The sequence below is a fragment of the Cynocephalus volans genome, chromosome 2 (assembly GCF_027409185.1).
Source record: "Cynocephalus volans isolate mCynVol1 chromosome 2, mCynVol1.pri, whole genome shotgun sequence".
In the NCBI taxonomy this organism is placed as follows: domain Eukaryota; kingdom Metazoa; phylum Chordata; class Mammalia; order Dermoptera; family Cynocephalidae; genus Cynocephalus; species Cynocephalus volans.
The window spans coordinates 67,265,983-67,290,831 of NC_084461.1; the positions used below are offsets into that span (position 1 = coordinate 67,265,983).

The 24,849-nt window shown below is 32.8% G+C and overlaps 1 protein-coding gene across 8 annotated transcripts in view; it reads left to right on the forward strand.

Annotated features, from left to right (window-relative positions):
* The window catches only part of TENT2 (terminal nucleotidyltransferase 2), a 55,253-nt gene that overhangs the window by 27,182 nt on the left and 3,222 nt on the right, over positions 1–24,849 (forward strand). For 6 of the 8 annotated variants that reach the window (XM_063085488.1, XM_063085491.1, XM_063085494.1 and 3 more), the window contains 3 exons: positions 9,929–9,972; positions 17,121–17,257; positions 23,457–23,548. In XM_063085488.1, the coding sequence (XP_062941558.1) occupies positions 9,929–9,972; positions 17,121–17,257; positions 23,457–23,548 (273 nt within the window). Of the gene's footprint in view, positions 1–193; positions 280–9,928; positions 9,973–17,120; positions 17,258–23,456; positions 23,549–24,849 lie in introns of those variants that run through there. The other 2 variants (XM_063085493.1, XM_063085492.1) reach the window with 2 other exon arrangements.

Sequence of the window (24,849 nt, forward strand, 5' to 3'; positions counted from 1 at the left end):
TTAAAACCAAAATACAGTTAAACTTCATTATGGTGTCTTCTATGTTGGCCCTATCTTCAAATAGCATTTTAAAAAGTTCTTTCTAAGGCCCATAAAACTGTATTTCTTCTTTTGTTGCTTTGAACAAATGCTTTAGAAATGTTATTCCCTGGAAAACATTATGAAGTTTCACTGTGTTTTTATTTTTTGACAGTTTTTTCCTGTCCATTTTTGTATTCAAAGAACTTTCACTACTGTGTTGTGGACCCATTATCTTGAGGCAGAGGAATGTTCAGAAGGCCCTGTAAAAATAAGCTCAAGCACCATTCATCACATTTCTTATTCTTCATTTGAGACAAGAGTTAAATGATTTTCTTGTTCACAAGAAGCTTTTAATTTCCATGAGCTGCCCTTCCTAACTAGATTTTAACTTTACAGGACTGGTGTGTCAGATTGGCCCCAAAATTTCAATTCAGTCTAGCTAGCCGTTGTTTATGAGATCATTCTGGTAAAAGCCATACTTTTGTCCCATGCATAGTGGCAAATAGTAGTAAGTGTACACTTGTAATTTGTGCCATTCATAAGATAGATTGAAAATTTTTACAGTATTGAAAATTCCCTAGAAATACAGGTCATACTGACCAGATCTGATAGGAACCTTTCATATTTAATTATCTTAAGTATATATAATCCAAGAAGTAACAATTAAGCCACTTTACACATTCTACTCAGCTGGACACTAAGAGTTGTTAAAGATGGATGCATATACTGTTTTGTAGTTATTAGACCAGGGGTCTGAGATAGGTAATGACTGACTGACTGAATATATGGCTATCTGGTGGCATGAAGATTAAGTGAAAGACTTGATGCCTATGTAGTAAAAGACTATTTACCAGGATGTCTAGGGCCTGACCTGTTCTGGGTTGATGATATTTCCACTATTTAGAAACTTTGGTTTCAAAGATTACAATAATATTGTTTTAACATGTATAATACTCATTTGTTTATTCCATGAATATTTGTTAAGTACCTACTGAATAAATGCTAGGTATTGCTCTAGGATCTGGGACTATGGCAGGGAACAAAATAGAAAGACAATTATTCATGAAGTTTACATTCTCTACATGTAAAACTTAACATTTTAACAGCTGTTATCTACTAAAACATGAATTATTAAGCAACTTGTGGGTTAAATAAAATGTGATCTTTTTACCACTGTTGTGTGAGTTGAGCTGCTGATAGAATTACTATCAACATATTGTATCATCTGTAACACATTATTAAAATGTAGTGATTTAAAAAAATACCTATTGTAAAATATCCTTTTATTGCACTGTTTGGTGCTTTTTGTATTTAGATCATGAGAGAGATAGCAGAGATAATAGCAATTTTGTCAATGGCAGCAGAAAAATCAGAGCTTGGTGCCCTTAAACCAGTGTTTCTGTACTGAGGATACTGGGGACTGGTAAAAGGAGAAGGCACATTTTCCTTGGTATGAGGGTCAGAAATTATCAGGGTTGAGGATTACAATTTTGTATAACAATCCTGGAAGACTATGTTGCTTTGGATGGGGATTGGGGAGATGATGCCCAAATAGAGAATTTCTTTGTAAGTGAGCTACTTTTACTAATAGGAGGCTAGAAGTGGTGGAGACAGAAGAAAAGATTGTCATACCAGTGCCTAAAAAGAGCAGTTTAGAGGTGAGATGGGTTGTGAGGAATTATGTTTTTTTTCTTTTTCTTGACTATAATTAACAAAGATTTATTATATGCTTTTAATTAGCTAGAAGGGAGGATTTTGAATGTTCCAAAATAAATGATAAATTTTTGAGGTGATAGATATGTTGATTAACCTGATTTGATCATTGATCTTTGTATACATGTTTTGAAATATATAGTACCCCCATAAATATGTACAATTATGATGTGTCAATTGAAAATTTAAAAAATTTTATAATAAAAATTTCTACTCCAATAAAAATTGAAAGAAGAGAAAGAAATACTGAGAGCAAAGACAAAGGTTTGTAATGTATTATTTAGGTTTTCAACTTATTAATAGAGATGATACATTTAATGGGGGGGCACAGTGTCTGGCATGAGCAGGTGTTAACTGTTGGCCGGTATGCACATTGGGGCTCTAAGCTCCTCAAAAGTGCTTGTGTTGAGCTAGACAAAGTGAATCAAGGAATTCTTTATGTTCAAAGGTCTGACTTAACGTAAGCATTATATGTTTGCAATGAATGATTGAACAAAATATTTCTCAGTATTCAACCTTAGCATTTTAATCAATAGACACGAATAAGATTCCTGGTCATACATTTAATTTTGTCCTTCTGTTTCTGATTATTATGTTTAAAATAATAATTAAAATGTACTGATATTAAAATAGTTATTTTACATTTTAAAATTCATTTTGAATAAGTTGTGCATACACATTACAGAAAATCTTGAAAATACACTGATGTGGAAAGAAAAACAAATGATAAATTACACATATTTCTGCACCCAAAGATTGTTGTTGTTAATATTTGTTTTATTTTTTCCAGCTTTTGGTTTTTTGCAAGAGTTTCAAAATATATATCTAGCTAAACATTAAATGCCAAGTTCAGTTCTCTTAATTCCACATTTTTGGACAAATGAATAACTACAATGGGTTTATGTTTATATTTTTCCTCTACAAAAACATGGTCTTCTTAAATAAATAGTGTTCTTACATTTTCTTTTATCTGTGAATTATGGCATGATTCTCAGACCTTGAGATCTCAAGGAATAGTTAAAATTTCAAAAAAATAACCAATCTAGTGTTTTTATTTTGCCCTGTTAGGCATCATAACCAAAAAACTGCTACTGATTACTGCCATAAGTTCTTTTTATTTAAAAAATTTTTATCGAATCATAATTGATTATATGTATTTGGGGGGTTCAACGTTGACACATGTTGATCAAGTCAATATTAGTAGCATATATGTTGTTACTAATTGTACTTATTCTTCATGCCATTTGTCTAATCTCTCCCTATCTCCTCTCATTCCCTCTCCCCTCTCTAATTACCCTAGACTTCTCTCCTTCTGAAAGAGTAATGGTTACTCTGTTGATCTGTTGTGTAGATGATCTGTCCAATGCTGAGAGGTTTGTTCAGGTCCCCCAATATGATTGTAGAGCAGATGTTTCTTCTGTCACTCTGGAATGAGTTTTGTGAAGAGAGACATCCTCTTCTTTTCTTTGGTCTCTGCTGGTGACTCTCCTTGTGTCAATGCACTCCACTGGCTGGCAGATCATCTGCACGGTGGTTGTGGTGTCTAGCTGCTTTCATGGCAGCTGTGGTTATTGTGGTGGCTGTGGTGGGCCACCCACGTGGAGGTGATGTTTTTGGCATGCTCCTTACCTAGTTCATGGTGGTGATGGCAGTGTGCCTGGTTGTGGGAGGGGGTCCTATCCCTGGCTTCATGCCTCAGGACCCCGGGCAGGTCCTGTGGCTCTGGCGGAGTGTCTGGTTGTGGGAGGAGGGTCCAGTCCCTGGATCATACCTCAGGACCCTGGGCAGGCCCTGTGGCACTGTACTGCCGTAAGTTCTTAACAATATTGTGTATTAACAACAAAAAAGTAAAGAAGGATAGAATCTCAGGATAATGGATAGACCATCCTGAAACAGTATAATTGTTACTCTCTCCCCACCTCTGATATGCACGCACACACGCTCATACTCATTTTTATTTTCTCAGATTATCATAGTTAAGGAGCCTTTCCTCTATGATGGGGAATTTGGGGAGTGTTTTTTTCATAGTTTTCTCAATTGGAGTAGACACAGAGCTAATTCTTAAGAAAATCTTTATTCTACCTTCAGGCACATCCTCATCCCACCTTTGTCTGGAGATAGGGTGCCATTATTTGACCAAAGTGTTAATGTTCTTAATTTTCATGGTATGTCACCCTTTTCTCTCCTTGGTCATCAAAACATATGGTATGCCCTTAGCATGAATTTGGCATTCTAGGTTCCTGACAGAGTGTATAACCTTAAACTCTCTGTTCCTATTTTTCTGTTTCCTATTCTTCTTCCTTATCAAAACTTTAGTTGCAAAATATTTATAATGTGTGTTACAGAGGTAGAGTCAGTATTTTTAAATAGGCAGTTTTAAAAAATGACAATATGGAATTCACACTCATATACTATTGGTGAGAGAGTCAATTTGGTATAGCCCTTCTAGAAAGCAATGCTGTAATATTTATGTTCATATCCTTTGACTCAGTGATTCTATTTCTAGGAATTTATCCCAAGGTAATAATCAGGGATGCATATATGGATTTGTGTATAAGGCTGTTTCTCATGGTGTTTGTTGAAATAATAAAAGATAAGAAATTATCTAAGTGGTCAAGAATAGGGGAATGATTAAATTAATTATAATATATCCTAATATAAAATCTATGTAGCCCCTAACAATCACATTTTTAAGATATTTAATGATATAAGAAAATACTCATGATATACTAAGTCTTTATTTTAAAAATAGTAAATAAGTTTGTGTGTATATTTGTATACAAATACTGGAAATATATGTACTAAAATTTTATTAGGGTTATTTATGGACATTTAGATTTGTTTTCTTTATCCTTTATTGTACTTGTAGATGTTTTATAATACATATTAAATAAGAGTATATTTTCTTTTGAACAGTGGAATCAAGTGAAATTTTTTGACTTTTGAGAGAGACTTAAAATAGTTTAAATGGGCCAAAGTTTTATGAATCAGTCATCAGAAAGGTTTAATAATCTTCCTCTTTATTGTTAAAAAGTTTCCAGCTAATCTTAATACATGTATTTTTATTGCTGATTAGTCTTGGATATATCCTGGTTTGATGATTGATTTGCCCCTTTAAAAGGATTTGAAACATGTGATATTGGTTGTTTTAGATACTAATTCATATGTCACTAATCATTTTACAAAAATATGAAACGTATTACTTTTGATGAGTTTTTATAGTGAACTCTGCTTGTGGATTGCAATTCACTTATTAAAAATTGAATAGATTTGAAGGATTTCTTATAAAATATATATAAAATATGAAGAATAATATAACACGTACCACCATCCAATATCTGTTCATGTTTTAGTTTTACTAGTGATTTAAAAATTAGATTTGACTAAAGCATTTAACATACATTAACATTTATAATATGTGTCCTATTCCTCCATTCTTAGTAGTTATATTAAAAATTTTAATTTGATTGACTTCTTCAGAAAAATGTATTTTAATCACAGGTGCTGCAAGGTGGTTTTGCAAGCAAATCGACAATTTGAACAGTATTTTGCCAGTGTAATGTAATCATGTTAAAGTTTGGTTTAGATTTTGTTAAACATATTTTACTTATTTTTTTAGAAAATGAAATTTTATTAATATTTTTTGCATTCTAGGATGTTGTTGCAGAGCAGTTGGAAGGGAGGGGGAGAAGGGAAAGGGGAAGGAAATGGGGTGGAAGAAGGTGGGAGGAGGAGGGGCGGGACTGAGGCCTGTGGGCACCCCCCTCCTTCCCATAGGGGAGACTGGGGAGCTTCCAGCAGTGGCTTGGTTATTGCTGGGCTAGGTGCAGATGTCTGGGGGGTGTGGAAAAGCCCTCACCCCCCACTGTCCCAGCTTGGGAACTGGGGCCCTTCTGACTGCAGTGTGGTGGTCATTGCTGGGCTAATTGCATGCATTGGGGGTGTGTGGCTGAATCCCTTGGTCCCCCAGCGCCCTGAATCAGGAGAGACCAGGGCACTTCCTGTGGTGGTACGGGGGTCACCACTGGGCTGGCTGCGGGTGTTGGGGTGTGTGGCTGAGGCTCTCATCCCCCACCCTCGGGATTGGTTGCTGGTGTTGGGGGGGGCATTTCTGAGGCCCCTGGCCCTACCCCCTTTCTGGCTTGGTATCCCAGGGGACTTCCGGTCCTTCTCTGTGTTATAGGTGTTCTTTGGTGAAATGAGACCTTTACTAGTTTGTATGAAACTTTGTCTCTGGTTGTGGGTACTTTGTTTTTTTCTTTCAGTTCAGTGTTAGATTATTTGCTGTTCACACCATTTGAACTCTGTACTGGAACTGATTTGTTCTTTGCTTACTTCTAAAATGGGGGAACTTCCTGTGGGGACCAGTACTTGAGCTGTGTGGTTGAGCTAGATTGCTGCTTTGCTGTTGCTTCCCTAGGGAAGGCTTTTTGTGTAGCTCAGGTTTTAATGGTTGACTTTATATGTACTTCTGGCTCTCGAGAGGTCAGAAACTCTGGTCTGAGCCTGCATATTTTTGTCAAACTGCACCCCATGCAGTTCTATGTTCCTGACCAGTCTTCTCTGAGTGGTCCTTTGCTGATAGGGGTGCAGATCAGCTGTCCTTGCTATTCCCCAGTGTTCTCCTGGGGGGCCTGTCTCCCCCACTTCCTGTGCTGCAAGCACTTCTCATGGGATGAGCCATGTGCTGGTCCCTTGTGATGACTCACTGGCCTCTGAGTGGCTCCTTTTCTTCAGTTGTTGTGGCTCCTCTCATTCCTGTGTGAGTCCATGGGAGCTCTATTAGTGGTCTTGCTGGCCTAGGGTCGCCAAGGCCCTCTTCTCCCCTGCCACCTCCAAGCAACTTCATCCAGAGGGCACAGCTGTGGCTTTTGCCAGCTCCAGCTCCTTGCGCTCAGCAGCTCCAACCTGGATGCAGCCAGGGCTTGAAATGGTCTGAGCAGTTTTTTTCTTTCTCATTGTGGCTTCTCCTGCCTTCATGCACTCTGTAGGTCTTTCCTCCTCTTTGCCTGAGCTCTAGCAGCCCCAGCTTGGCTGTTGTTGCTTTTTTATACTTGTAAATTTGTTGATTTGTGGAGAGAGTGACACTGGGAACCATCTATTCCACCATCTTGACTGAAAGTCCCTGTTATTATTAATTATTTTTTAAAAATTTTTTTATATTTTTGATGGCTGGCCGGTAAGGGGATCAGAACCCATGACCCTGGTTATAAGGCTGTGGTCTAACCAAATGAGCTAACCAGCCAGCCCCCAAACATATTTTATTTTGAACAAAGTGGTTCCATTTACTGAGGTTGTTTATAATTAATGACACTATCATCAGCTATTTCTACATCTATCTTGAAGGACATCAGCTACTCGGAGCTAATGTGTAACTCCATACTGGCAAATTAAAGCTACTCCTAGACTAAAACTAAAGTGAGCGATTAAGATAGGTTGTTGCTTTTCTTGGCAGTATCATATTACTGTGAAGGAAGAGAGTGTACAAGAGTCTGCAAGGTGTATTGAGCACTTCCAGCTCTGACACAGAGAAGTAGTTTTTGTGATTTTGGTCAAGTTATTATATATTTCTGGCCTTAATATTCTCATCTGTAACATAAATAGTTGGATTAAATGAACTTTAAGTTTTGTTTAATTTCTTAAATACGTCAATATCTTTTCTACCACAAAAGAGAAGAAACAGGTCTTCTGTATGTAGAAAGGTTAAAATGATTAACTAAAGCATTTCCTGGAATAAATATTAATAGTCAATGATAGACTACATATACTTAAAATGACTGATCAAAGTATGAGGGGAAAAACACATTGAGAAGAGATTTTAATTTAAAGATTAAGAGTTAATGATAAAGGTAAAATTATCGATTGGTTAGAAATAATAATATGAATGAATGTTCATGGCAAGTTTACCATGTTTCCAGGTACAGAACTGTCTAGTAGACATTTTTAAATTGTTCTTTCATTACCAAAATTAATGGTTGAAGATCTGTTTTAGTAGTTGAATTTTTGATAAGTCAGTTTGGAAAGTTGATGGGTATAAATTTGTAGGGGCATGACCATCAAACTCTCATCCGAACTGTAGGCAAAGTAAAATCTTATAGTTTAGCTATACTCAAGGTATTACCTATTAATCATGGGCTGGAGTAATAAGATTCTGTCTTAGTTTGCTTTTGAAATAGAAATTTGAAAGATTGGATCTATAGTCCAAAATGGTGAAGTCAAAATAGATGATATAGCCAGATTCTTCCAGAATTGATGTTTCTTTGGAGTAAGATAAACATTTTAAAAATGACTAAACTCTTTGAGGCTACCATCAGGATAGTGTTAATAAGTAACTGCCTCAGTACACTCTTTGCTTCTCTAATGACTAGTGTTTATAAATCTTAATATTGTAAGACAAGGAATTTATTGAATGATATCCCTGCCTCCAAAAGCTTCCAAATTGCTCTTTGTCCATTGAAAGATCTTAAACCAGTGATTAGCATTTATTTTTCTCTCCTAGCATTCTAATTATGGTTCTAGAATGAGGTAAAATTACTTTTTTCTAATTGTGTACAGTGTTTTCTTTGTCCTTTGTTTTATTATAATTTTAATTTACCAAGGTACTCAATGGCAAAGGAATTCAGTTTTTTTGCTTTTTGGTATTTTTTGGCAGCTGGCCAGTACAGGGATCCAAACCCTTGACCTTGGTGTTATAAGACCATGCTCTAACCAACTGAGCTAACCAGCCAGCCCTCAGGTTTTTAAATAAACAAATTTCTAATAAGATTTTACAATTTGAGTTTTGTATTATAACCAAAATTACTAGAAAGCCATTAAAAAGTATTACATAAACATAGAAATGTTTAGGATTAAAGTGACTGGGCTTGAGTTTACTTGGAGGGTCTTCTAGAATTCCGAGTATTTGAATGCCTCTGGGGAAAAAATACATGTATCCTTACTTCTTAAGAGTGATTCTGGTAAGTAATGAGTGAGATTTTTCTCCTAGTATTCTCTGTCATACACTGCAAACATGCAGACTATCGTGAAATTTATTTTTTTTCTATTTTCTATTGGAAATGAAGCATGATCTAGACGGGATATTTAAATAAAGTATCCTAGTCTGTACTATGTGGTAGAAACTTATACCCTCGTAATTATAGTAGGAGACCATGTAAATTGGTCATAATGGTTGATTACATGTACATTAATGTATTCTGGAAGTCCTTTTTATAAGTTTTCTCTAAATAGAAAATTTAAAATAATTAAATATTCTTTGTTACTGAGTTTATTTCTTAAATACAAAGCTTATCATATGGTACTGTATTTGGTCTCTAATATTAAAGAAATCTTGAAAAATGCATTACTTTTATTCTTCTACCCTCAAGATATTATATTTTACGATTATTTCTTATATTGTAAAAATTAGGAACTTTGCATTTTATGTTATTCCATTTACATTATAATGATATGAAATTACTGTTAATGCATTTAATGAAATTGGATTTGTTTAAAACTATTGAGTGGTGAAAAATGACAAGAAATGTGAGGATAATGATTTCTTTGTATGAAATTTTATTTGTTTTATAGCAGATGGGTACAAATCTCATGATTTAGTTTTCTAACCTTTGCTGAGGTGTTCTTTTAAAAATATATATTAAGGAAGTTGGAGGGTTTTTATCAGTTTAAAATTTTTTTTTCAATAAATCAGTTTCCAGGAATTTCTTAATTTCGATATTATTTGTTAGTGGAAATTAAATAATAAAGGGACAGTTATGACAGAACTTTTGTTCTGTCATGATATAGTATTATTGAATTAGCCTTTTAAAATTATATTTTTTGGTATCTGCATTCATCTTAACAATGTCTATTCAATATCTGTACAACAATCCTTGTCTTGCTTATTTTGTGTGTGTGTCTGATGTTGGGCCAAATGATGTATATTCCTTTATTGACAGCCTATTATTCTAAAACTTTGTAAGGAATGTTGGTTTACATGGGAATATACATAGTTTCTTCACAAAACCTTAAATTGTCAACTTAGATATATTTTAAATTAAAATTTTTAGGGATCAGAATTAATTTTATGAAATATGTGAAAACTGTTTAATTTTAGTGTAAACCCTTGTAGTCTCATACCTGGGTGTAGCTGACAAATTATTGCCTTGTAAAATGAATTATGTGAATCACGGAAGCTTTAAACTTTTTCTTTTTATAGCCCTACCTGAACCCATCCTTCCATCCCTCCAAAAAATTTACCCAGTAAGTGTTTCTTATAAATTATTATAATACATATTATGTCAAGTGTATGAAGAACTATTATATGCAGTATAAATGTGAATATAAAAGTAGTAAGGCTAAGTACATGTTAACATTTTCTATGCAGGCATTGGCCACTAGAACTTTTAAAATGTATCATATACTTTTTCAGAAAACTCTGATGCTTTATTGGATTATTGGCAGACAATCTGGTCAGTTAAGTTTTTTGCATGATGCTCATGGTTGTCACTGGTGGAGATTAAATATTCTCAGTTGGTCAAGGCACATTTGGCCTTATTCTAGTTTTCCTCATACTGTTTTAAATATAGATTTACCACACTTCTTTAGTTAGTAACTGAGAAATTTTTCAGACCAGTATATTTATACTGTGAAAAGCAGGAGGAAAAAGAAGTTGAACAATTGGATAATTTTTTATCTTTCATTTGGTCTTGTCAAGTAATACACCAAAAGAAGTAACATTAGTACACTATTCTTGTCTTCATAATATTAAGAATCCTGTTGAAATTAATTGGAAACATTCAAGAAATGAAGTATGCCTAGAAAAACTTTAGTATGTACTCAGTTTGAGTTTAGAGAAATCTAGATGTTGTCCCTATTCGTAATCTATATGAATCCTTTTGTTTCTTTTCTAGTTTTCGTGTGTTCTTTCTCCCAGAATTCTGTTTTCTTGTTTTATAAGTCCTACCATTTCTGTTTTCTTCCATAGTCGTTCTTGTTCCTGGTTTTATTTGGAAATAATATTTAAGCTACTTAGAATGCTTAGAATGTTTTACCAGTCTTCTGAAACCACATTTTTACCTGTTAGTTGCACTGTAAGGAGAGTTGGGTTTTTTTCTTTCTTTTTTTGGCAACTGGCTGGTACAGGGATCTGAACCCTTGACCTTGGTGTTCCAATACCATGCTCTACCCAACTGAACTAATCGGCCAGCCTAAGAGATGTTTTCTAAACTTACTAAGTGGTTATATTACAAAGGAAAATATAATATCCAGCGTGGATGATCAATTTTCAAAGAACTTACTTATTTTGTTGTATCACACAATATATTATAAATGTACTTGACAGGGAACATCAACTCAATATAGCTTAATCTCTGATAATTGAGAAGAACTGATATTCTTGTTTTTGAAGATTATTATTGTAATGCACGTGTGCAAGATGCTACATAATAAAGGTTCATTGTAATAGAGTCTTGCTGTAGTGAGGGTCTCCAAGTTTCGGGTGGATCATCTACTAGAAGACACTATGACAAGAACCTTTTGGAATCTGGCTATATTCTTCCTTTTTAAAATTAATTTCTGCTGTTATGAAGACCTATTATAATGAGTTCCTGATATAGCTATGGATCAGTCTCTATGCTTTCTTAAACATTATGAAAAATAAAAGCACCAGATAGTACAGAAATAAAAGTAAGTTGAACTTTTTGGCTTGGATTCTTTCTTCTCTCCATGAAGTATTGATTCTTTAGCTCATACTGAAAGGTCAAAGATAATGGCTGTGTGTTTTATTTTATTGTCCCAACCTTGTTTTTCTTTAAGACCTGGGTTTTATGTAGAAAGAGCTGCATATGTTTTTCATTATACAAAGGATCTAATAGTTAAACTTTTCCTTGAAAGAATCTATTATTGTGTATTGAAAAATGCTTCTACAGAAATCTGACTTAAAACCCTATGCTACATGAAATCCTTTTTACTAATATTAGATACTGATGAAATATCAGTTTAGTGTACTGTACTTAGGGGCAAAGATACTGCTTTTATGGTAAGGTACCCAGGTTCTTAATAATATATTTTAATTTGAACAGCCCCATTTTCACTTTTGTGCTGTTTTTCTAATTGTCTAGCTTTCCCGCATGACAGTCTTGATTTCTGTTCACAACCACTACCTCTGGTTCTACACTCTCCACCCCCGTTTTGCTAGTAATTCTATTTCTATACTTGTAATGGAGAAATAGATTTAATACCAGCCCAGCCCCAAGGCCTTAAAAAATACTAATAGCAAGACCTGCTAGATTAGGACTGTCCTAATTTGCATTCAGGCATGGTTATATTGCGATGATAAATATTTAAACCCCATTAAATTTACTATAATATTGATGCTTACATAGATAAGAGCTTACTACCTTCTATTACACAGGATTTTTTGTTTTATATGAAACTTGTAAACTGATTAACAGCACTTTTACAGTGGTCCCTCTGATGGAACAAATAAATCAGTTTCTTTCTTATTACTAATAATAACCATTATTTATTTAGTATCCATTATATGTCAGGACAGTGTAAATTATATACACAGTTTCTTTAATCCTGAAGAAATAAACTTGCAAGATACTATCCCAATTTCACTGAAGAAGAAACTAAGTCTTAGAAAGGTTACTTAATTGATCCCAGCTGTGTAGTCACAAATGCTGGATCCAGAAACTGGTACATTTTCCTTTGTACTCTGCTTCCTAGGGGAAAGCAAAATTACAACAGTATTCACTAACATTTCATCTAATTTCTGTTGCTTATTACATTTTATTTGTTTATATCTGATTATTCTTATATAGATAGACCTTTCTTTAAGAAAATCAGATATGACAAAATTTCTGCTTATGTCAATAACTTTGTGAATGATTTAAAACTTTACAGTTACAAAAAAAACTTTACTGCTTTGCAAAGGGAACCACAGGTTCTTTTGAATTTTGAGCTTTTCTAATATAGTTAAAATATTTTATTTTTAAAGTGAGAGAATATTTTAGTGTAGAATAAAATTTGTTGTCCAATATATTGTGCTCTTTTTAGTCATGTTTATATTTTCTTCTCAAAATCTACAATAAAACATTTATTTTTAAAATTGGTATATTTCAATTCAGTTGTGAAATTGAATATAAAGGAAAGGGATGAAAGGTTATAAACTTATCTCTAAAAGCTAAATTTAGTATAAGATTATTGATTATTACTATTTATTTCTTATTGACTTAAAATAGAGGGCAGAATATTTACCATTGAGTTAAAGAAATGAGCTGAGAAGGTTTAAATATATAAACAGATTAAGCTTATGAAGACATCTTTATTTTAATGCAAGCATATTATTTTGAGGTTTACCTAAATATATTCCAGGTAGAGTTATCAAGACAACTTATATTTTTTAAGTTAATTGTTTCCTTTCCTATCAGTAAGGAAGCCATTTATGTTAACAGAATAGGAGTACAAGAAAATAATCTTTTTTATAGTTATGAAATAAAGAATTCTGAGAATGTAGAGCTCTTCTGTGTAAAAAAAAAAAAAAAACCCTTAAAATTTACATTTATAATATACATACATGCCTACAGCAACTCTTTTCAGTTTTAAAATGCATATAACGGAATGAAGAGATTAATTATCCAAAATAGATCATAAGTGAACACCTTTGGAAAGACGAATTTAAACATTTTGGTGAAGTTTTTTTTTTTTTTTTTTAATAAGTCTTGTTTGGTTGGTTGGTTGGTTGTTTTTGGCATCTGGTTGGTACAAGGATAGAACCCTCGACCTTGGTGTTATCAGCACCACACTCTAACCAACTGAGCTAACTAGTTAGCCCCATAGGATTTATTTTTTTAAATGACTAAAACATTGCTTTAAAGTTGACATTACTTAAATTTTAACAATCATAAGGAAGTTAATTTTGAAATATGTAAAAGTTTCAGGAGGTATCCATGCTGCATTATTGTATGAATATGCAGTTAATAATGATACCTGGCATACCCTAAACGATTAATAGATAATATTGTTGCTGCTGTGATTTACATGTATTATATCATTTAGTCCTTATAATGACCCTGTGAGTACTTTTATTTTCCTTATAGATGAAGAAGCTGAGGCTTTAGAAAGCTAGTTACTTGGTTAAGTTTGTATGTCTAATAGAAGGGCAAGGTTTCAAACCTTGGTCAAACTCCAAAGCTCATACTCTTAGCCACTTCATTGTAGTACCTATATTTTACATTAGATACTTATGTTGATTTTAAAACTTTAGAAATCTCACCAAAATCAGATATTATTTTATTTATTTATTTATTTATATTTTGAATTTCATGGGGTACAAAAAAATCAGGTATAATTTAAAGGAAATTTAGTGATCAATCTTTAACATAAATCATCAGATTAGTGGTAATCTGCATACAATTAGATAGGTTAGCAGGAACTTCAAGATATCACCTAATTCTTCCTGTTCAGGCAGAACTTGACTTATATATTCCATATCAGTTTTTCTTTCCTTTGTGACCTTCCTTAACATTTATTTCTGTCATCTCATAATTCTTATTTTTAGAAAATTATGCAACTTAAATTTCTGTTTGCCTGGAGATAGAAAGCAATTATCTTTCACGTAAGCCTTACCTCATTTTAATGGTTACCAAATAGAAGTTTAGCCAATCTAACTTAATCCAGAAAGTGCTTAATTGTCCAAATTTTAAACTTTGAAGGTAAAGTACGATGTTATAGCACAGCTTCAGAAAAATGATGGAATCTGGCAAAAGATATTTTTGCCCTTTTTGGTAGGCAGTTATGTGGGCAAAGCCAGTGAGACTTCAGATGTTTTTCAAGAGATTGCCTATTTAAATTTTTCTTCATTTAGTATTGATTGAAGAGAAATGGAAGATTATGTATCTTCAGAAATATCAATGTTTAAATATCATTTGGAGAATGTTTTCAGGAATTAGTATGTCATTACACATTTGGTTATTAGAAGCTGAAAATAAAATATCAACCTAAAAATGTATGAAGGAATCTTCCCTTTATTTAAAATGTCTAACAGTAGTAAATATTGGTAATCAAAAAAATCTGTTTGTTCAAGAAATAGATGTTATCAGTTAAATTACTGTTCCACGGACTTAGGTTGTGATTTTAAGGCTGTTTTTTTTTTTTTTTTTTCCCCTTCTTGACTTTTGGATTGCTCTTTATGTGCTCCCTAAAATATTAGCTCAAGTTCTGCCCGCCTTTATTCTATCTGAAATAGTGAGTATTTTTCTTAAACATGTAATAGTAGTGAGGGAGCTCCCTTTTAAAGAAATTCTTTGTTGAAATCTTTCTTAAAGCAGAGAATCTGTCTGTAATGTGAATGATTACCAAAAACTGGGGATTTCTTAAGGATAGATGGAATTTCTATTTACTTGTAGCTTCTTTTAGGTGCACCCTAATATTTTTCTTTTTAGGTTTGGACTTCTCCTTTAATTTGCCCTCAGTAAGCATGACATGACCCTTTTTGTATATGACCATGAAAAAGAACAGTGGAGCTAAGAGAAGACTGGCCAAATTGTTGGTCCAAGGACATTTAGCATTTTAATACAGTAGGTCTTACAACTCTTCAATTTTAATCTCACAGTTGTGGATCTTTTTCTCTAAATTATTGAACAAAATAAAAATTTTAAAGGAGGTGCAAACAGTTTTAAACTTCAGGTAAGAAAATGACTTCTATTTTAGCATCAGTTCATAAGTTGAATGCTTATTGTACTAGGTGCTAGGAATAAAAATTAGTAAGAAGCTTTCAGAGCAAAAGCTATTAAACAGAGACTTACTTTTCTTATCATTTGATTTACATTATACCTTTTGTTTGACTTGCCTGAAAATAAGTTTTACAATTTTAAATGTTGCCTTAAGCCCAATATTATACCTAACAAGTAAGAGACAAAGGGTGGAGGCAGTGCATCTGCATCTGTTCTTCCTTCTGAACAAATTCAGTTTTCTCCCTTATTCCCTTCCCACCCCCCCACCTTGGTCTTGGACTAGACAATTAAAATTTCTACTTGAGTCTTACAATGTAATACTATAGCTGTTAGAAATGTAAGGGGAAGTCTTAAGTTTAGGAGTGCCAGCTTTATAAACTGTAGTTGGAATAGAATTTTTATTCTGAGAGAAAGTTAATCACTTCTTCATAGTTAAAAATTTTTGATAGAATAATAGGTAATGGGGCAAGGGAAAGGATATTTTTATTTTCTTGCTCCTTTTACTGACATTTTTGGGGACTAGCATTAAATGATGCACTATCCTATTTCTTTGTGCTACCACTTACTTATTTAGGGAGCCTTTATTTTTTAACTTGGAGTTATTTAAATGTTATTAATTGAATTGGTATCTATAAACCCAAGGTGATTTATTAGATAGCTGGGAACCTTAATTGTAGTTGTCATTCTGCTGCCTTAACCAGTTGCTTTTTTAAAAAAAATCTACTTCTTCTCTCATGGCAATGGGGAAATACAGAAAACCATTCTTGATGGCACTGTGCAAATTACCTTAGATATATTATTTTCTACATTATGATTATATATTACTTGAGAATGCTTATAGTTCATTTAGTATATTTTAGAGCTAGAACTTGCTGCTAATAGAGGAAAGATCAGATATGAAAATAAATGTCATACCATAAGCAAAAAGAATAAGTACCCATTAGTATTCTTTCTAACAAGTGTCTTGTTTTGGTCTGGATTGCAAGCAAATGATATTTACCTTTATAAACACCGTGGTAAAAGTTTGCTGAATATTGCTCGTTGGTATGTTTCATATCTTTCTTCTCTTCCCTGCCTTCTTTGTCTTTTCAAATTCAATTCATGTTGAACATCTATCTTCTCTTCCTTATAAGATACAAAATACAAAAGCAAAATAAAACAAAATTTAAAAATCTTAAAATTAGTATAAGTACTAATCATATACTGAAGTTACTTTTATGGCCTTTGAGAGAAGTTTTAAGGGGCAGTTTAGACAAAGCTCTTGCATTGTGCTTGGTATATTCTTCATACGTAAGGTGCAACTGGTCCTTGTAGAAATAATTAAGAAGAATGAAATACATTTATGAAAAAATCTGTGTTATTAAGAGGAATCTTGGTATGTATGATAAGCTTTTATTAATGAGTTAGAAAATCTTTTGCTACCATAGGAATCTATTTGGTTAACTGAGTGATGTACTCAAGCCAAGGATTAGAATATCTTAGTTTTTCAGGTACATTCTGGCCTATTCCAAGTAATGGTGAAATCTTTAGTGGAAGAAAATCTTCAAGTTTCCTAATTGTCAATACAAAGAAAAATGTTATTTTCTTCAGAGAGCCTAGGTCAGGATTTATAAAGTATTTTTAGTGTGTATTTAAAATGGCTTTACATGTTTCCCTTTTTCTTTTTGACAGGAATCTTTTAGTCCTGCTGTACAGCTGCACCTTGTACATCAAGCTCCATGTAATGTTCCTCCTTACCTCTCAAAGAATGAATCAAATCTTGGGGACCTCTTACTGGGCTTTCTTAAGTATTATGCTACAGAATTTGAGTAAGTAAAACTTTAAATTGTGTTTAAGTTAATGTGTTTATGTATAAGTGAATGCTACAGATTTGGTCAGAAAGCTATATTTGTTGATTGCAATGCTGTAAGCTTGTCTAGAAATGTGTAGTTTATAAAATTTAATATCTAACAATTATTTACTAAAAACTAAATAGATTTTATATTCCTAGCTAAAAAAAAAAGTATATTTTAATAAGCCCATTTTTAGTTAATTTCAATAGTGATCCCATTTTATGTTTAGCTCCCTCATTCCATAGTAGGGCCTATGTAGGCCCTATGTGTTGGTACTATGTAGGTGCTGTGTAGTTTTGGATATCTATTTTCTAGGAACTTTAAACTTATAATAAAAAAATAGTTAAGACCAACTTGGAAAAAATCTATTAACACTTGATACCTGAATGAATAGTTGTGTTAGTATGATATACAAATCAAGGAATATGTCTTTTCCATTTTTTTTTTTTTTTGCAGATGATGTGTAAACGTGAAACAAATAAAATGTGTAATCAGGCTATACAGAACTGAAAGTTTCTGTGGTAGTTAAGTCCAGGAAGAGAGGGGACTTAAGGAATTGTTCAAAGTTAGAAGAGGGTACAGTGACCATAGAACACTTTGAAGACTTTAGAGAGAGGAATAATAATAGTAATAGTAGTAAATTGCTATTTTGAGGTGGGAAAATTGTTCTAAGTAGTGTAATCTCATTCAGTTTACATAATAACCATATGAGGTGGCATTATATTATGCCTATTTTAACATTGAGGCATATAGAGTAATGAAGCAACTTGCCCCAAGATCACATAGCTAGCAAGGGTAGTATTTCAGATAATTTTGACTGCAAAATTCATACTTAAGTATACTTTACTGCAATTTTGGTATGTCTTTTCTGCTATGATGCAGGTAGCTAAAGAAACCTGACTCATATGAGATGATTTGAAACATAACACATGAACAAAAAAATGTTAATCAAATTATTCAAAGTAAAGCTTACACTAGACTGCTTGTGCCTGTTTTGTTTGCAGTTGTGTCCCTAGTACCTACCCCAGTGCCAGATAGTAGGTATTTGAAAAGTGCTTGTTATAATTTTGAAGCAGGAAGTAAGATCATGGACATGAGTCAAAGATGACTTAAAAATTACTGAATTAAGTTAAGAAAAGGAGTGAGAAAAGCTCTGGAGGAAAGTAGTTAAGTAAGAGTGCAGTTATAATAATCCAGACTAAAAATTAAAAATTAAAAAATAATCCAGATTAAAAAGTGTAAGTCCAGGCAACAAAGATAAAAAGGGAGGAGCCTTTATATGTATGAGGGTACTTCAAAAAGTTTGTTGAAAGATCATATTATCTTTTAATTCTGTTTTCTCACCAACTTTGAAGTATCCTTGTATAAAGATGAGTAAAATTTAAGACTATATGAGACATGTAATGTAAAGAGATTGTGAAAGTTTAATGGTTATTCTGGAGTTAATTTTTCAGATGTTGAAATAATAATAGCTAATGTTTAGTGAGTGTTTACCTGGTGTCCTGTAGTATACTGAGTGATTCCTGTATGTTTTATTTAGTCCTCACAATAATCCCTGTCACACTCAGGGAATTTGTGTATGTGAAATTTGCCCACAGCAATACAGCTAGATAGTGGGAGAATTGGGATTCAGATTCAGGTCTGACTCCAAAACTACATTCTTATTGTTAGACTGTTTTGGCATTGTCTATTGTGTTGTATAGTATAAAGTTAGGCATTGGGTAATGTTGTAGAAGAGGAAAAGAATTCACAGAAGATGTATCTCTACCATGTATAGTTTAGTATCAGAGCATCTAGATACAAATATCTTGAAAATAATGTGCTTTGCTGAACTAAAGATGATAGAAGTATAGCTTTGTGCGTTAGTTTAATATTAATGGGAACTAGCTTGCTGGGCCAAATGATATTGGCTAGGATGCTGATGCTTGGAAAGAGGTTTTGAAACTTCATGATATAGTACATTTGTCAAGTGCATTGTTGTTTCATATGAGATATTTTCAGCGATTTGACTCTTGGGAGCACAGCCAAGATATCGTCGTCATAATGAACTAGGTGCGTGTAAGAGAATTTTGGCAGCTGTTAAAAATGTTTGTAAGGATTTCTTCTGAGTTTTGAGCTATTCAATTAAAAAATTCTCTTTACTTGAAAGACAAAGAATTAAGTACTGTTAAGGGGTGCTTGAGTTTATGGTATAAACGTTGCAGAAGTTTTATATGGCCATTTAAAAATTTCTGATTTTTCTTGCCTACTTCACAAACATCTTGCTGTTGAAAACTCTTAAAATGAAGCCAGGATTCTAGATTGTACCTGGGAATAGGGAACTAACAAACGGAGGGAAAGGATTAGGTGGCTCAGGGATTAGAGAAAGTACAATCAGAATATAATCATTTTTTATTTTAGCAAAGCAAAAGAAACATTCAAATTCTAAATATCCTCCAGACTCATAGAATACTGTAGATTCTAGGAACCTTAAAAGACACCTATTTTATTATCCCTTTTATTCCCCGGATGCCTAATCACATGTCATTACTGCTAGCCTATCTGTTGAATTAAAAATACATACCTCCATTCATAAATATGTACATTTTTAAAAAAGGAATATGAAGGCCCTAATTTTCTGTTTCCATTCTTATTCTGATCCTTTTCTCTCATGTTTTATTTAATCAGTAAATATTCATTGAATGCCTACCATGTACCGAGCTATTTTCTATGGACTAGGTATATAGCAGTTAACAAAAAAAGCAAAAATCCTTGCCCTCATGGAGTTTACATTGTAGAATGGAGACGTAAGACAATATACAAATAAAATATGTAGTGTGTAGGAAGATGGTAAGTGTGAAAAAATAAAGCAAAAGTGAAAAAGGAGGTTCTGGTGTATGTAGCTGTTGCAATTTCAATACTTGTACTGCAGTTTAATACCTAGCATGGTGAGGGAAAGTCCCCCTGAAAAGGTAACCCATTTGATGGCAAAATTGATGGTACCAGGGAAAGGCATAGTAAATTTGTTGGAACATTATACTTGCATATGTCAGGAACGGTTGGAATATAGAGCACAAGTAGAATAGGAACACAGACAGTTCACTGACAATGAGAAAAAGCAGAATATATGGACACAGATGAACACAGGTGAATCAATATGGTGGGAGTTAGTGGGAATTATCTTTGGATTGCTTTAATTTTTTTAGTGAAATGAAGCATGGACATCAGCTGGGAATGATTATGAGGGAGGAAATTTGAGAAGTGACGCGAAGGTATGAATTGTCATGTACTATAGTAAAAGGGTGGATTAACTATGGAAACATAGTATGATTAGTAGGTAGTAGCATTAAAGGTCCTTTTGGGTTAAGTTATCATGAATTTAAAGTGCGATCAGTCAGCATGGTTGCATCTTTCCCTACGTTCAGTTGAAAGAATTGGCATAGATTTCATCAGGGTTGCGTTTCAGCCAAGTAAGTTAGTTCAGTGCATCAAGAGGAAGTAAGAGAGTTGAGAATATATGCAAGGGAGTGATTTTAATAATTGACCATGGACAGAATATATTAAATTCAGTCTTGAAAGTGTGGGCACAAGGGGATATCTGTAGGACAGCCAATAGTTACCAATAGTTAGTTGTAAATACAAGGGGTCTTCACAAAGTTCATGGAAAGATTAGTACTATCTTTTAACTATTTTTCCAAAAACTCTTTGAAGTATGCTTGTATTAGCTTCAGGCTTGATAGAAAAGTCAGAGCTGGAGGATTTGGGAAAGAAATGTCAGATTATTGAAGCCTTGGGTAGGTACTCTAGCATTAGAAGAAGTTTCAAAGAGGCAGGGCCCTGATGGACACCAACATTGAAAGGGTCAGATAGAAGATGAAGATCTAGTCAAAACAAACCAGAACTCTACGACTAGAGTAAAATTTTCTCTCTTCTTAAGACATTTGAAATCCCTAACAAAGTTTATTTTCTGTTTGCTTCCTAGCCTTAATAATCAAATGAAACTATATACATTTATTCACTTAATTTGACTAGTCTTAATATATATATAGCCATAAAGTATCAAATTCATAATTTTGACTTTGTTACACTACATTTCTAGCTTAATCAACCATCTCAAAATACTTTTTGTTGTTCACCAAAAGAATGGCTGGAAGAGAGTTAGTTGTTGAGTACCAGTCTATTAACATTACTGAAGAGTAGCAAAGACCTAACTAATATAATCAGTAATTTCAGTTTTATATTCAAAAGATTATCATATATTATAAATCTGTTGTAGATTAAATTAAGTCCCATACCTGTTATTCTTTTCTGAAAGATCTCTCTTCTATAGACTGTATCTTATTTTATACTTTTAATTATTGAGTGACAATAACAGATTTTCACATGGCAAGCAAATTATGGTCAAGAATAGATTAGTATGACAAAGGGCTTGATTTATGGCCTGTGTATTTTAGAGAATGAAATATTTGGGGAAAATTATTTTTAAATTACCATTTAAATTTTATATTTAAATTCACCTCTAAAACTAAAAACTATATAAATTATATTCATGTATTAATGATTTGAAATATTTAATAATTTAGATATATTTAAAAGTTCTTTGAAAATGCAATAAATTAAATCATTCTAAATGGTAGTGATTCAAAATATTCTTTTTTCTCTTTGAAGGACTTTGAATGATATAGTCGTTTAAAATACTTGGGTTGATTGTAGGTTGAAGCTTAAATAATATCTGGTTAGGGATGATCAATAAAATAAATAATATATATGTTAAAACTTTCTGTGACTCAGTTTAGAACAAGTAGTGGTAAATTCACTACTTGAATTTACTTGAAAGGTGTAATGTAAATTCAGGATTGGATTTAATAGAAGCATAGTTGGTGAGAATAATGTCCTTCGAGTTAAGGAAATAGAAGTTTATAATTTAACAGCAGGATGTAGCATTTCAATACTCTAAATTCTTCTGAAAGAAGGAAATCAATGTATGCCTTTTAAAAATTATTTTTGCAGTTTTAATTCTGCAGATTCATTTGTCCTGTAAGCTGATATTAGAAACAAATAGTCTCAGGGAAAAAAGTTTATTTTATTAGCAAAATTTGTCTTAACTGGTATAAAGTAATGAAAAGTGTAATACTGTAATCTTGTTTGGTTCAGGTATGTGGTTATTTAACCCTCTCCTTTATATTATTATTTTAAAGAAAATTTTGGAAACATTTGAAGCAATAGAACAGAGTGCTCCTTTTCTTTTTTAGTGTTTTTACTAATGGAACTATAGAGGAAGTGTAGGGTGAGTGCTGGAGTTAGAAGGATCAAATCATAGTCTTTCTCTGCTTGCTGAAATGGTAGAGATTAGCTTGTCCTCAAATTTATTTTTCTCATGTATACAAGCTGAGTGGTCATATGTTTTAGAATGTTCTTTGAAAAAAATAAAATACTTGTAATAATTGTTAGAAATGTAAAGAAATGTTTAAAAATCTTTGAAAAACAAAATATAGAGTTAGTGTATACTAAAGACCAGACAATTTACCTTCAGACATACTGATAAAATTGTTTTACTTGAGTAAAATTTCACTATTAACAGCTGCATCTGATATACAGCAATAACAGTACATTTTCATAGAGTATAATTTTTGTTTTCCTAAAACAGCATCTATTTGCTTCTATTGAAACGTTTCAGAATTTTCTCCCAAATTGTACAAATAAAGATGCAGCTAAATAAAAATTATTTAATGCTACCAGAAAATAATATGAGAAAATTACCTTCCCCTTAACAAACAAAAAAGTTCTTACTGGGGTGTTAACAATCAGAGTAGCTTTTATGTATTTTTTTGCTTGCTCTCACTTTCTTATTTTTTGTGTTACTTCACTTGAATACTTAGTTCGTGTTAAATAACTAGGTGAACAGGGAAAAAAATAGACAAATATCACAGCATCTTGGAGTTTTCATTCTACTTGGAGGAAACATGCACTACACAGTAACATAGTAAATAATAAGCATAATAAAAAAGCAAATTGTTAGAAGATAAGTGCTATGGAGCAAAAATTAGAGGAGGGAAATGGGGATTGTGGTGCTGAGGGTTGGAGCAAGTTTTAGTGTTCTCTAGGAAAGTCAGGGTAGGCCTTCCTACTGATATACTAAAAGTAATAACAAAGGAAATTATGAAAATAGTTAACATGATTAATGTTTTTCTTATAGCTGGAACAGTCAAATGATTTCAGTTCGTGAAGCCAAAGCCATTCCGAGGCCTGATGGTATTGAATGGAGAAATAAATACATCTGTGTAGAAGGTAGTTTTCCACCACTGCTCTCTATTTACCATCCAGTTATTATCATAGTATTGAGAAAATTGCTTGAGTTATTTCAATTAAAAGTAATACATTTATGTTCTAAAGTGATTTATAAGTCTTTTAGCTTAAAATTTTCATTTTAAAAAAATTATTTAAAATTACTTAGTCATGAGAAATAATAAACACGAATTTGGACATTTAATCTTTCTAGTTGGTAGTATTTGAGGCAGTCTTTATGCATCCTTCACACTTGGGGTTGGTTAAAACCTAATTTCATGACTTACAGATGGAAGAAAATAAATCTTTATTTGATGATTCTTATATTGCAATAAAATGAGTTCTTTTATATTATTTTATTCTTAAAATACTGTTTTTATGAATAGAACTTGATTTCACTTCAAAAATTAAATGTTCTGAGGATATTCTCTTTTCTAAAATTAATTCTCATGTGTAGTTGAATATATCTTTGAGACATTTTCTTTGAGTCAGTGGGAAACTGACTTCAAGAGGCAAAATTATTCTTATAGATGCCAAATTGAAGACCTTTATAAATCTTGAGGTAAAAAAGAATAAAGAATTGAGAATCAACATTTGTAGAAAACATCAAGTTTAGATATTTAAATCTTGGATTATTTCACCTCTCCCAGGGTGACGGAGATGCAAAGGATTACTCAAAGCCCATTTCTCCAGAGCAGTGAGAAGCCCAGAAGGGGTTAATCCCAGGATCAGTTCTTTCAAGAGAGAAGAATTCCTAGGAATAGCCCCAAATGAGGTTTTCTCTCAGTTTTTATTGTCCAGGCAAGAAAGTTACAGAAAAGGAACAGAGGTGGTTACAAAAAGAACAATGAGATAATTGTCATGGCAATGCTTAGTTCCCCAAGAAACTCAAAGAAACAGCTGAAGACAAGATGTGGAACATCCTCCAACCATTAACCTTGAAGCTTTTAGCTCACATACTTTCCCATCATTCAGTTTAGCAGCACCAAGGATGACTGCCCTTAGAGCAAGGATATTTGCTGTGTTACAATTTTTTAGTCTACAACAGAGACTCAGTCCTGGGAAAGTTTTCTGTTTTTCCCAAGCTTAGCATTTCTATGTGCAATACTAAAAAGTTAGGCTATACCTTAAACTAAAGGGCTATGGCCTTACTAAAACTACATTTGCTTTATTAATGTTGGTATACAACATTTTAAGAGTTTATGAAAATGAAATTAAATCTCCTGCTTTGGTGTTTGGTTTGTTAATAAAGTACACAGAAGGTGTGTATCATTTTAGTTGTGTTGTTTTGAATATTAAACACT